Source organism: Notechis scutatus, chromosome 11 (genome assembly GCF_049901735.1).
Source record: "Notechis scutatus isolate UNSWTSFEM ecotype Mainland chromosome 11, rNotScu1.2, whole genome shotgun sequence".
In the NCBI taxonomy this organism is placed as follows: domain Eukaryota; kingdom Metazoa; phylum Chordata; class Lepidosauria; order Squamata; family Elapidae; genus Notechis; species Notechis scutatus.
Window position 1 is genome coordinate 19,395,364 of NC_142019.1, and position 12,718 is coordinate 19,408,081.

General features: G+C 52.4%; 1 protein-coding gene across 1 annotated transcript in view; it reads right to left on the minus strand.

Moving 5' to 3' along the window:
- The window catches only part of RASGRF1 (Ras protein specific guanine nucleotide releasing factor 1), a 41,773-nt gene that overhangs the window by 11,773 nt on the left and 17,282 nt on the right, over positions 1 to 12,718 (minus strand). Inside the window, exons 4-11 of the mRNA XM_026684687.2 lie at positions 9,993 to 10,085; positions 6,422 to 6,675; positions 5,392 to 5,471; positions 3,752 to 3,945; positions 3,507 to 3,616; positions 1,923 to 2,041; positions 1,250 to 1,410; positions 890 to 956 (exon numbers count right to left, since the gene is read on the minus strand). Coding sequence (XP_026540472.1) covers positions 890 to 956; positions 1,250 to 1,410; positions 1,923 to 2,041; positions 3,507 to 3,616; positions 3,752 to 3,945; positions 5,392 to 5,471; positions 6,422 to 6,675; positions 9,993 to 10,085 — 1,078 coding nt within the window. The remainder of the gene's footprint in view (positions 1 to 889; positions 957 to 1,249; positions 1,411 to 1,922; positions 2,042 to 3,506; positions 3,617 to 3,751; positions 3,946 to 5,391; positions 5,472 to 6,421; positions 6,676 to 9,992; positions 10,086 to 12,718) is intronic.

Consider the following 12,718-nt stretch of genomic DNA (forward strand, 5'->3'; position numbering starts at 1 on the left):
AACACCACGCTTGGAATATTGGTTCTAGTTTTGATCACCATGATGTAAAAAGGTGCTGAGACTCTGGGAAGAGTGCAGAGAAGAGCAACAAAAATGGTGAGGGGACTAGAGGCTAAAACATACAAAGAACGATGGCAGGAATTGGGTACGTCTGGTCTAATAAAAAGGAAGACTCGGGGTGACGTGACAGCAGTGTTCCAGTATTGGGGGGGCTGCCCCAAAGAAGAGGGGGTCGACCTATTTTCCAAAGCACCCGGAGGCAAGACAAGAAGCAACGGATGGAAACCAGTCAAGGAGAGAAGCAACCTAGAACTAAGGAGACATTTCCTGACAGTGAGAACAATTCACCAGTGGAGCGGCTTCCCTCCAGAAGTTGTGGGCGCTCCATCACTGGAGGCTTTGAAGAAGAGACTGGACAGCCACTTGTCTGAAATGATATAGGATCTCCTGCTTAGGCAGGGGGTTGGACTAGAAGACCTCCAGGGTCCCTTCCAACTCTCTTATTCTGAGAGGGAGATGTCCCCCTCCTCCACATAGCAGCCCTCTCCCAGGGCCATGAACAGAGGCATCCAAAGCGTTCCTTTAGCCGTGGGAAACACCCGGGAAGGCTGCTGGTCTCCTCCTCCTCGTAGAGCTGCCGGCTGCCCTTGTCTTGGCTTCCTGCTCTAGGGAGATGGGGGGAGTGGCAGCCAGGCAGCCTCTTCCTGAGGCAGACTCTCTCTGGACCCCCCCCACTCCCAGGGAGGTAGGCATCATGGGGGGAGCAGAGAGGGCGTAAGGGCCCAAGGCTTAGGGGGACCCAGGGAAGCCCAGGGCTGCTAAGGCTGCAGGGGGCAGCGGGGAACCAGGGAAGAGCCCGTGCCAGCTGGGGTGTTCCAGGGATACGTACGGTCCTCATCTGTGCTTTCCGTATCTTCCACCAGCGCGCAGTCAATGAGTGAGATCACACCGCCATTCTGGAGAAAGCAGAGGGGGGGGGGCTTACGTGAGAGCCCCTCGTATCCCCACGGCTCCCTGGCCCTCCTGCTCCGTCTCCCCCAGGGCTCCAGGGAGGCTCATTCACCCTCTGCCAGGCGCACCCTCCAGCCATGACCGGGGGTGGGTGGGCTCCTCCCTCACTGTGCAGAAGCTTCTGGGAGGATTGTGTGGCCTTCAGTCTGGGAGGCTGGAGATCAGTGCTCCACACACACACACACCCACACACACACACACACCGGATGTAGAAGAGGAACACTTCTGCCTCCCTCACCTTCGTCAGGTGCAGCTTTCCTCCGGAGCCCCGGGTGCAAATGATCAGGTGCTTGGAGAAGAGGAAGCACTGCCTCTCCCCCTCCTTCCTCAGGGACAGGGAGCCCAGCCGTCCACGCGTCACCTTCCCCTTCTCAGACATTGGCACTTGGATGAGGGACCCTGCGGGGGGGGGGGAAGAGGCAGTGCCGTCACAGCCCTCGGCCCCAGGGGGCAGCCTGTGGTGGGGACCCCGGGCAGCCCAAGCCGAGGCCCAGGGCTTTCAGAGCCAGTCTGGGTGGACAGAGGAGGGACCTGCAAAGACTGGAAACCTCCTGCAATGGCCTCACAGGTCAAGCAGGTGCCGTGTGCTGCTCACCCTCCCAGCCATGAACAGCAGCAGCAGCAGCCAGGCTGCCTTCCTCTCAGAGGAACCCCTCATCATGTCACTTTGGGGAGCCTTTTCCCAGGGGATCCCTCCGTGGGCCTGGTGACAGGCAGCCCCTGAAAGGAAGGGGGCTATTCCTCGATGGCCGTCCGTCAGGAGGCAGCTTTTTAGCTTCCATAACTCTGGTCCTGACCCCCCCAGCCTGGAACATCTCCAGACAGGCCCCTGGGCTGCCTGAGAAAGAGGAACTGCCGACCCCCCAGCCCTTTCTGGAGGTCTGGGGGCGGCCAGAAGGCGCCTGGGCTACCTTGTCTCACGAAGGTCTGGCTGGTGTCCAGGAGGATTTCGCAGCCTTCCGTAATCATCCGCTCGATCGCCAAATTCTTCCGAATGTTTTCTGTTTCACTGACTTCATCGTGCATTATCCTGCGGGGGAAGAGATCGGTCGGCCTGAAACCAGGTTTTTTCTTGCTGGACGGTCCACTCGGAAAGGCCTCTGAAGGTGGGTTTTCTACCTGGCAGCTGCAGCGAGATTATTTGGGGCCAGAGATGGAAAGACTCTGAAATGCCCCAAAGGGAGGGAGGGAGGGAGGTTGGTGAAGAGGGCAGAGATGGCCAAACTGACTTCTTTGATCAGGGAAAAGACAAATGACATTGGTCAAAGATTGGAAACCTTTTATGGAAGGCTTTTGGCTGAAAGCAGAAAGGATGGACCTGCAATTCGGGGATTTGATGATTAGAAAGGGCATAAAATGGAAAGAAGTGATCGTTCTAGAGTGAGAGGACACAATATAAATGCATTTATAACTGCTGTAAAGAAGATCAGAAACCTCTTTGTAACCTTTGTTCTTTTTTGGCTCTTTTTTCCTAATTACTTGTCACCTTTGACTTTGCTTTTTTTAAAAAAAAATCTGTATTGTTTTTAGTTAGCAAAAATATTTAATAAAATTGTTTAATGATCCATCTTTAATAAACATTAATTGTTTAAAAAAGGAAGAGGGTCAGCCGACTGGAAGGATTGGCCGGAGAAGAGCCCGAGAGGCCCAGCCCAGAGGCCCTGGGGGCAAAGGAGGCAGCCCCCCTGGGACCTCGCCTCAAAGGGAGCCGGGGAGCCACGGGACCCACTCTGGGGGCGCCGAGGGGCTCCTGGAGGGAGCTGAGCTTCCGGTTGGTGTGGTGGTGATGGAGCCTTGATAAAAATAAGCCTCTCTGAAGCTCTCCGGGGAGCATTTTTCCTCCCTGAAAGGCATTTTGGAGGAAACGTCTCTGCATTTCTAAAATAACATATGTTGCCTTGTCATTATCTGCTTCACACCTCCTGTACTCTGTGTTTCTGCTTAAGTGCACGTGGCTGCTTATTTTTCCCAAAGTGATAATTATACAAGGATGTGAGAAATTCAGAATGCTTGAAAGCCTTTGCATGGTGGGGAGACCATTGCTTGGATCAGCTTCTCCAGCCTTGCGCACCCCCTGCCCCCCGCCAGCTACACTGACCCAATGCCTGCCAGTTATGGGCACTGTAGTCCAACCCATCTGGAGAGAACCAGGCGGCAGGAAGCGGCTCTTAAAACACACAACTCCCTCATGGAGATCAGCACCAGAACTCTGGGCAGGGTAAACTGAGTCGGAGGGCAGGACTCAGAGCACCGGCTGGAAACCAAATGGATCTTCATGCCGTAAAAGCCCCCCTGAGAGACCCTTCCTCAAGCGGACTCTCTCGCCGGTTTCCTTGGGCAGCTGAGAAAAGGGAGGCCGGGGACGACATGGAGGAGAGGACTTTCTCTGCCAAGGGCCCTCGGTGGTGGGTGCTGAGGGGGCCCTGGGCACACGGGGGCCTGCTGCCCGCCTTCTGCTGCCCCCTCCCCGCAAGGCAGCCCTCAGCCGCTCTGACCTGGAGAGCTCCTCCAACTTGGACTTGGCGTAGTCCAGGCTGTTCCTCTCCACGTGCTCGTGGGGCGTGTGGGCCAGCAGCTCGTGCAGAGTCAGGATGTACCTGGGGATCTGGTGGAGACAGAAGGGAGGAGAGAACCAGGGACTGAGTGGGTGCTGAGGCATCTGTGTCCAGCCTTCAGGGTGGCCTTTCCAGGACCCCGCGTGGGGCTTCCTCCAGGCTGACCTTGTGCCCCACAGCCTCACCTGGAACATGGGGTAGGTCAGGAAGGTCTCCAGGGTCCGCTCCTCACAGTCGGGCTTGGCCTCATAATGCTTCAAGAGCTTATCGAAATCCCGGTTCTGCTTGCAGTGGGCCAGGATCTGCAGGCTGTACTGGTGGTTCCGAACGAACTCCTGGTAGATGTTGAGCATCGGCAGGAGGATGTCGAAGAGGTCCGCTGCGGGCAAAGGCAGGCAGGCAGTGAGCAGCTGGGTGGGGGAGGCAGGCCAGGCAGGCGGCCGAGTCTCTCCCACTGCGGGGGGGGGCGGGGGGCAAACTCCTTGGCAGGGCAGAGGGCTTGGCCACTGCATGTCCCCGGGTGGGGGGGACACTCGGACTGAGGGTGCAGGGCGGAGCCCCATCCCATTGGTGTCCTTTCACGTCTTTTCAATGTCCAATGGGGAGGCGACGGGGTCAATCGAAGACCTCACTCCCCTCCCAGCTGCCCTCTGGGCTGGTTCTCCCTGGGACCAGAGCTCGGGTGGAGGAAGTGAAGCTCCACTCCAGACCCCTCTTTCTCGGTCCTGGGCGCCCCCGAGCCAGGCAGATCGTCTTCTAGACGAGGAGGGGGCTTACAGTGTCCTGAGAACCACGAGAAGAACCACCCTGGTGCCCCCTGCCTATTTTGCCGCCAATAATGTACCACTGATGAATAAGGCCCCTTTCCCAGCCAGCCCTGCTGAATTTGGAAGCATCAAAGGAAGGAAAGGAAGGCGGAGAAGCCCAAAGGGGCCCTGGGAACAGGAGTCCCATCTCTTTGGAAAGCCCTTTTTTGAGCCTTGTTACCGGGGGGTGGTGGGGGAGGAGACCTGCAAAAGGGGCTAGGCAGTGGTGGGGTTCACATTCTCTTACTACCGGTTCTGTTGGGTGTGGCTTAGTGGGCATGGCAGGGGAAGGATACTGTAAAAGTCAGAGGTGGGATTTTCCGGTTCTCTGAAGTGCTCAAAATTTCCGCTACCGGTTCTCCAGAACTGGTCCGAACCTGCTGAATGCCACCTCTGCTCTTGAGGTTCTCCACTGGACTCCCCTGTCCCACACATACCCTCCTGCTGAAATAGTGCGATGGGTGGATGAGAACCCGAGAAGGAAAATGGTGGGGAGGGGGCAGCCACTTTGCTTGTCACATGCAACATATTCCAAATCTGGATGTGACATTTGGCAGGGACCGCCTCAGGTGCAGTGCAGGCAACACCATGGAGCTCAGCCAGAAGAGGGGTGAACATGCCGGCACCACTTTCTCCTGACTGAGTCAAGGGTAGATGGACTCCACTCCACACTGGCAAACAGGTGTGTGTGTGTGTGTGTGTGTGTGTGTGTGTGTGTGTGTGTGTGTGTGTGGATCCTTATAGCCCAGGAGGCACCATCTGCATCCAAGATCCAAGATCTGAAAAGTACAACAGATCTTGGCTGCAGAAGAATCTCCCTTCCCAAACCAAGGAATACCCCGTTTGCCTGGATTGGCAGCCTGGCCACGAGGAGGGGAGAAGGAAATGGAGTGGTGAACTCCCCCCCACACCCCCACCTCTCTGGGTGCCTGGAAAGCAGGCCCCGTGCACTTTGCTGAAGGCCCTACGTGTCCGGTTTAATCTCCAACAGGGTAAACAGCCAATTTCTTTACACTCACCAAGCACCAAGGTTGGCCAACTAGAGATGCGTGCTTTTAAGCCCTGGTAGAAGATCTGGTGTAAAAACATGATGGTTTCGCTAAAAGAGAAAAAAAATACGGGCCGGGAAGTTAGGAACTGAAAACCTGATCATCTATGGAAGCTCGTTTTGCTGGGAAGAAAACGTGAATTGCCCACAGGCTGTTCAACAGTGCATAGCAGAGGAGGACAAGACGCATGCTGAGTTTCCCCCCACTCAGCCCTGAATCAGAGGAAAATGATTCCCACATCTGAAAGTCTGGGAGAGCAGCCAATCACGGGGGAGCACCGCCCGCGTATGATTTTGGGAGAGTAGCAAAGTGTTGCCAACAGACTCCGAGTGTCACAGATTAGCGGATCCTTTTCCACCCCATTTACAATCCCCCCAATGACCACAGAATCGTAGTCTTGGAAGGAGCCATCAAAGCCATTAGTCCAACTCCTACTTTGTGCATGAATCCAGATTAATGATCCATTTCAGAAGCAGCCAACTTAAGCCCCTCAAGTAGCTGGCAGGAAGGGGAGCCCCCCTCCTCCATCACGGATTCCACTATCAAACTGCTTGTTTGCTTAGGAAGCGCAACTGGAATCTGCCTTTCCTGAACCCAAACCCCTGAGAATGAGAGAGTAGAAGCCCAGACCTTCTTAAGAGAGAACTCCTGGGAGAGAATCATGTGGCTACTTCCCCCTCCCTCCCTCCCTCCCTCCCTCTTGGCCTCTCCAAAAGCTCCGCTGGGGTCTCCAAAGAGGCTTGGAAGCCACCCGTTGAATCCCAGCCCCTTTCGGGCTCAATCGTGAGTCCCTGCTCCCAGATTCCTGAGAAAGATACAATCTCCCTTTGCCCCTGATTGCAGCAGCACAAGAGTGGGGCACATCCGGCCCAGCCCCCCCCCACTCCCCAGGTTCCCTTACCTGCTTTAAAAGTCACCAGGCAGGGCACCACCAGCAGGCAGGCACCCCATGGCCCGAAAAAAGTGGCGGCTTTCTTTAGCCAGATTCCTTCCGACTCACCTGTTCAGGAAGATGCTGCTGACATCGTCATGGGTGATGGGGGGCTTCTTAGAACTGGCTGCCATCCTCAGCGGGCGCAGGAAGTTGTTGACGAGGATGTGCAGCTGCTGCACATACTCCGCTTCGGCTTCCAGCATGCTGAAGACCACCTGGTTCCTCTTCCGCATGCTGTCAGCGTGAGGGGAGCGGATGTAATCCTGGATGATGGTCTTCCACTTCCTTCTGCACAGCCACCCCCGGAGAAAACTCTGGACCTGAGGGGGGGAGTCCAGATTATCACCTGTCCAGGTCCATCCCAGGTCCTGCCCGGAACCCATGATCTGGCAGGCAGGAAACCTTCTGGTGTTCGGTGCCTTGAACTTATGTCTGGCTTTTGAACCTTGATTCTCCCAACGGCCTCATCAACGGCCTTCATGCAGCTTATGGTTCATGCTCCGTCGTCTGAACCGCATTTATATAGGTAGCCCTCAACAGTCCATTTAGTGACCGTTCCAGATGACAAGGGCACTGGAAAAAGTGATTTATGGCTGTTTCACACTTACAACCATTGCAGTATCCCCTGGTCACGTGATCAGAATTCAGATGCATGGCAACTGGCTCATATTTATGACATTTGGGTGGGATTCAAATTTTTTAACCACTGGTTCTGTCGGCATGACTGGGTGGGCGTGGCCATGTGACTGGGTGGGCGTGGCTTCACTTTTTTAGCCCCCTTCCATTTGGGGGGGGGGGCTTCTGGCCCTCAGGGAAGCCTCCTGGGCGAAACAGTAAGACAGCGAGGGGGATCCCGGCAAGCGGATCCTAGGAACCGCCGATTGTCAGGAGTGGGGGGAAATAAATACCCTGAGGAGCGACTGGGCAGGGAAGGATGCAGTCAGCAAAGTCGGGCATGCGTGCGATGTTGCGCATGCGCGATAAGGACTGACTGGGTGGGGAGGGGAAGGGCGGGGCCAGCCAGGGACACGATTTGCCGGTTCTCTGAGCTGCACAGAATCATAACAACGAACCGGTCCGAATCCATAGAAGCCGGCCACTCCTGTGACACTCCTGTGATCCCCTTTCGCCACCTTCTGACAAGCCAAGTCAATAGGGAAGCCAGATTCGCTTAACAGTCTTGTTACTAATTTAACAACGGCAGTGACTCACTTAACAACTCTGGCAACAAAGGTTGTGAAGCACGGAAAAATACACTTAACAAATGTCTCACTTAGGAACAGAAATTTTGGGCTCAATTGTGGTGGTGAGTCGAGAATTCCCTGTATTCCTCTCTATAGAATTTGTTGCCTCCAATTTCTTCTGCCAATATTTCTCAGGCAATTATAAAAATAGGGGAGAGAGTGAGATTCCTTGCCTAGAGCAGGTTCTGACCGGTTCTGGAGAACCGGTAGCGGAAATTTTGAGTAGTTCAGAGAACCAGCAAATCCCACCTCTGGCTGGAGAATTTACAGTCTCCTTCCCCTGCCAGGCCCACCAAGCCCACAGAACCGGTAGTAAAAAAAAAATGAATCCCGCCACTGCCTAGCAACTTCCCTTATTGGATTCAGTTGCTCACCAGGATTTTCGCCCTTTGCTATTGAGACAGAATTTCAGGCCAAGCTACAAACTGCCCAGGATTTCTTTTCTTGGATACCACAAGTAAAAAGGGCCACTGAAGGTTACGAAAAGCTTTTTCTTCATCTAGGAAGGTCTGTGCTGTCTTTTTTATTGTTATTAATATTATTAATAATATTATTGTTATTAATGATAGTATTAGTAATATTATTAATTAATAATCTGCTGTATTAATTACAAACCTGCTGCTGTCCTTAATGTTCCTCTTACATCCCTTTCTGGAAAATAACCTGTTTGGTGGACAGGATATGAAAAGTTTTTGCAAATCAAAGTAATACCAGAGGCCAGTGCTGAGTCTGGCTGCACAGCAGGCCAGTTTCTGTTTATTGGTTTCTTAACGGAAAGGTCTTCAGTAGAAAATTAAGTCAGGTGGCACAGCAAATCTGGTGCTCACCCCAGAGGAAATGCTCCGAGGTCACAGTGCAATTTGCAACCTGCTGAGCTGCCTGGACAGCTGAGCAGTGCTGCGTGCAAGTGCGCAGCTGTTGGAAAAGCCCTTTTTTCCTGCTTTTCCAACTGCAGCCGTGTCGTGCAAAGCAGCTGCGGTTGAAAAAGCAGGAAATAGAGGTCAGGTAAGAGCCCAGGTGGGCAGATGGGCCAAAACAGCAGCAGACATAGAACTGGTTCTATGTATGCTCTCTGTCTGCTGCTCTTCAGAACTACCGGTTCTACAGAGGTGGACAGAACCGGTGGAATCCCACCCCTGGGATAACACTGTCCAACTATTTACAAAGTCTGCACTACTATTACTATTAATCTTCTCAGCACTCCTTATTACCCATCCCCTCCCACTTGTGACTGTATGACTGTAACTTTGTCGCTTGTATCCTAATGATTTATATTGACTGTTTCCTAGTATGATTTGATGGCTTAATGTACCCTATGACTGTCATTAAGTGTTGTACCTGATGCTTCTTGACTCTTGACGAATGTATCTTTTCTTCTATGAATACTAAATTTGCACCAAGACAAATTCCTTGTGTTTCCAATCACACTTGACCAATAAAAGAATTCTAATAACTGTGTAATGCAGCAGGCCAGCCGAATCAAGAGTTGCACTGGAAGACCATGTCCCAAAAGCAGGGGTGGGATTCTACCAGTTCACCCCTATTTGCTAGAACCGGTTGTTAACATTCTAAGCAGTTCGGAGAACCAGTTGTTAGAAGAAATTACTGGCCTAATCCTGTAAGGAAGGCAGGAAGGAAACATTCTGGTGTTGCTTACAGAAACTGCCTCTCTGTTAACCCTTATTACATTCTTGGCAGGACTAGACTTCCTGTCTCAGGAACTTCTCTGGAGTTTTTTTCCCCTCCTTTGCTGGTACTTTGCTTGTGTGGAGGGACCATTCAAAGTTACAATGGCACTGAAAAAGTGACTTATGACCATTTTTCACACTTACGACTGTTGCAGCATCCCCACAGTCATGAGAGGCCAGGCGAGGAGATGCGTGCCTCGATGTGAGTGATATTGAGTTGGCCACGCCCAGCCAATAACATGACCACCAAGCCATGTCCACTCAGTCACAGGACCACCAAGCCACGCCCACCAACTAAGCCACGCCCATAGAACCGGTTGTTAAAAAATTTGAATCCCACCTCTGCCCAAAAGGGCTGAGGAAAAGATGAGGTTCTAGTAGGAAAGATGGCCAAAAGAGGGTTGCCATGAATGGATGCAGAGCCACTGAAGCCAAGAAATGCTCCTGAGGTTCATTGGGGGGCCCTGTGCCTGGCGGCTCACTCCCTGGACTGAGGATGTGCCTTGGAAAATAGTGTGATTGACCAGGAGAGGCTGGCGGGGGAGGGGCTCATGCCTTATGCACGAGCAAAATGCTGGGGGTCCCCTCCAGCCCCGCGGAGAGGAAAGAGGCCTTTGGAGCAGGCAAGGAGACGTCTTCTTGAGGGCCTGAACACACACACACACCCCTCATCCTTTTGACCTGGGGGCAAAAGCGGCTGCTCACCTTCTTGATCTTCTTGATGTCAATGTCATCATCGTTTGGCAAGTTGGCCTGGTTGGCCTGGATGCGCTCGTGGTCCTTAAGTAAGGCGGCAATCTGGGGGGACAGAGAAAAGCAGGGAACAGGCTTTACATTTATAAAGCATTTTTGAAACAATGGTTTCCCTCCAATGAGCTATTAAAAGGGGTTTCGCTAACGTAGGGGGTGTGGGATTTAATGATACGGTAAATGAGGAATTGTGAGCCCAAAACCAGGAAAGGGGAGGGATAAATAGCAACAGCACTTAGACCTATATCCCGCTTCACAGAGCTTTACAGCCCTCTAAGTGGTTTACAGAGTCAGCCTATTGCCCCCCAACAATCTGGGTCCTCATTTTACGCACCTTGGAAGAAGGGAAGGCTGAGTCGAGCCAGTCAGAATTGAACTGTTGGCAGTCAGCAGAATTAGCCAGTATTCCTGCACTCCAACCACACTGCATCTCCTTTTAATAACTACTAACTTAAATAACTAATAACTACTTTAGCAATAAAGAGTCCGGCTCACAAGATGCCAAAAGTTCTATTTCTCTGTGCATCAGATACCAAAGAGTTAGAATCCTTCCAGCTGCGAAGGAGATATTGGTTCAGGACAAAATCAGAACTGGAGCAGAGGAACCTGCTAGTTCAGCTGCTACCATTCAGATCATGAATTTGGGGGGGAGGAAATAAGGCTCATCAGGATGAGATTCCTAATCCCAGCCTTCACTGGGCAGGCCAGGCCGGGGCTTCGCCTCGGATGCAGCACGAAGTGGCACAGGTTGAGCTAAGGGACTTTCGTGTGTGGGAAGAGGCTCTTGGTTGCTCTTGTAGCCTGCGCTGAGCAGGGAAAGGAAATGGGGCATCAGCAAAGAGTTTATTTACTGTGAACATTTCTGCTTCTCCTGGAAGGCTCACCCAGAAAGTTAAATGTAAAAAGCGAACCGAGACATGAAATCTGAAACTGTGAAAGCAGCACTCAAACAAATCAGAACAAAATCAATAAAAAAGGAAGTAGGGAAGTTGATCTAGCACAGCCGCTAAACCTCAGGAGCTGCTTATGGTGCTATGACTTCCCTGCTTCGTAGCCTGCCTTTCACCCAGCAGCAAATGCTCAGATCTGCTGCTAAAGAAGGAGAAACCACGGAACAGCTTCCATAAACCTCTCCACAGGCCTGGTATTCCAGTTGGGATATGGGCTCAGTCCCTTGTTTACACACACAGAGAGAGAGTGCTTAAACAGAGGCTGTCATGCCCTTGTTGGAGTCTGATTCCGAGGGGGAGATTGAGCCGCTGACAGGGAGTGGGGGTGTGGCTCCGGTGGCTGTGGAGGAAACGGGGGAAGGGCAAGTCTGGCTGGGCATTCAGAGGAAGACCCAGGCCCATCCCCTCTTCATCCTAGGGGACGCAGGGAGGAACGGAGAAGGGAGCAACGTGGCTTACGGGGGAGAAAAGGGCCCTGATCCCTTTCATTAGTTGCAGCTGGGAGAACAGGATATAAGAAGGGTGTTTGCACATAGCACCTTGCTGGAAGCAAAGCGTGCATTATCTTTGTCGAGGCTTATCTGGGTGTTGGCGTCCTCCCAACTGTGGGTGCTTCGTTATCTTTTGGAGAGTCTGCAATTTATTATCCTGGCCTGTCGTGTTAATTACTTCAGTGTGGTTGGTGTTGGTTTTTTTATTTCTAATTTATCTGAGTAGACTGTTTTTGGAAGAGTTTGATCTCCAGCTGAGGATAACTGGACATCGGGGGCCAAGTTGGAGGCATTAAAAGGAATTTATCTACGTTTGTGACTTTGTTGTTTTTGTGCCATGCCCCTTTGGGTCATCCTAGGGGCCTTCTCCATCTCGCTAAACCCACAGAGGTCGCCTCCGTTTTCTCTTGGGTGCCTCTGACGGCCCACAATGGCCCCATCCCAGGGATGAGACAGATGCCCAGGCCAACCTCGGCCAGAGCTCCCAGCTTGGCCCCCGAGTGCCCCCTCCCCCGGCCTTCTGTTCAGCCTCGGGAAAGAGCAGGAGGGGCCTTTTGGGGAGCTGCCTAAACAAACCATCTTGGGAACGAAGCAGCACAACTCCTTACGCAATCAATGCAATCATTCACCAGTATTTGCATCTGCATACGGAGGGCCATTTGATCTGCACTTCAAAGAGCACAAATGGAAGCACAACAAACATTTGAATGCAGAAGCTTCATAACCAATCAAAAAGGTTGAGATTATACAGTAGTTTGCTTGGCCTTTTCAAGTAACTGTCACACTTTCCTAGAGTGGACTTCCGGGCTTAAAGTGGCTTTTCAGTCTAAGCTGTCAAAATAAAGGCAAAGGACATTTCCTGATATTATGGAGCCAGATTTTTTCCAAAATCCCTTGATGCACAATTTTTATCCTTCTGCCAGAATTGTACTCTGTTCTCTTCCAGACAAATACTGCAGTGGTTTTGCTACCCACTGATAGGTTTCAGGAGCTCCAGCGAGGGGGTCTCTTTAATCAACGCCAATTGGGTCACAATGGCTTTCAACCCAGGAAGTCCCCGAGCTAGGAACTTGCGTGCCCATGTCATGGAGTCTAGTGACCCACTAAATGCCTCCCGAGGACCTGCTCTCCATTGGCATCATTTGCATCAGGAACCCGCTTGCTGGCAGGCGTTTGGCCACGGCCCCCGCACGTGAAGCCGGAGGGATGACGGAATGGCGCCCAAAATAGCAAAATACCC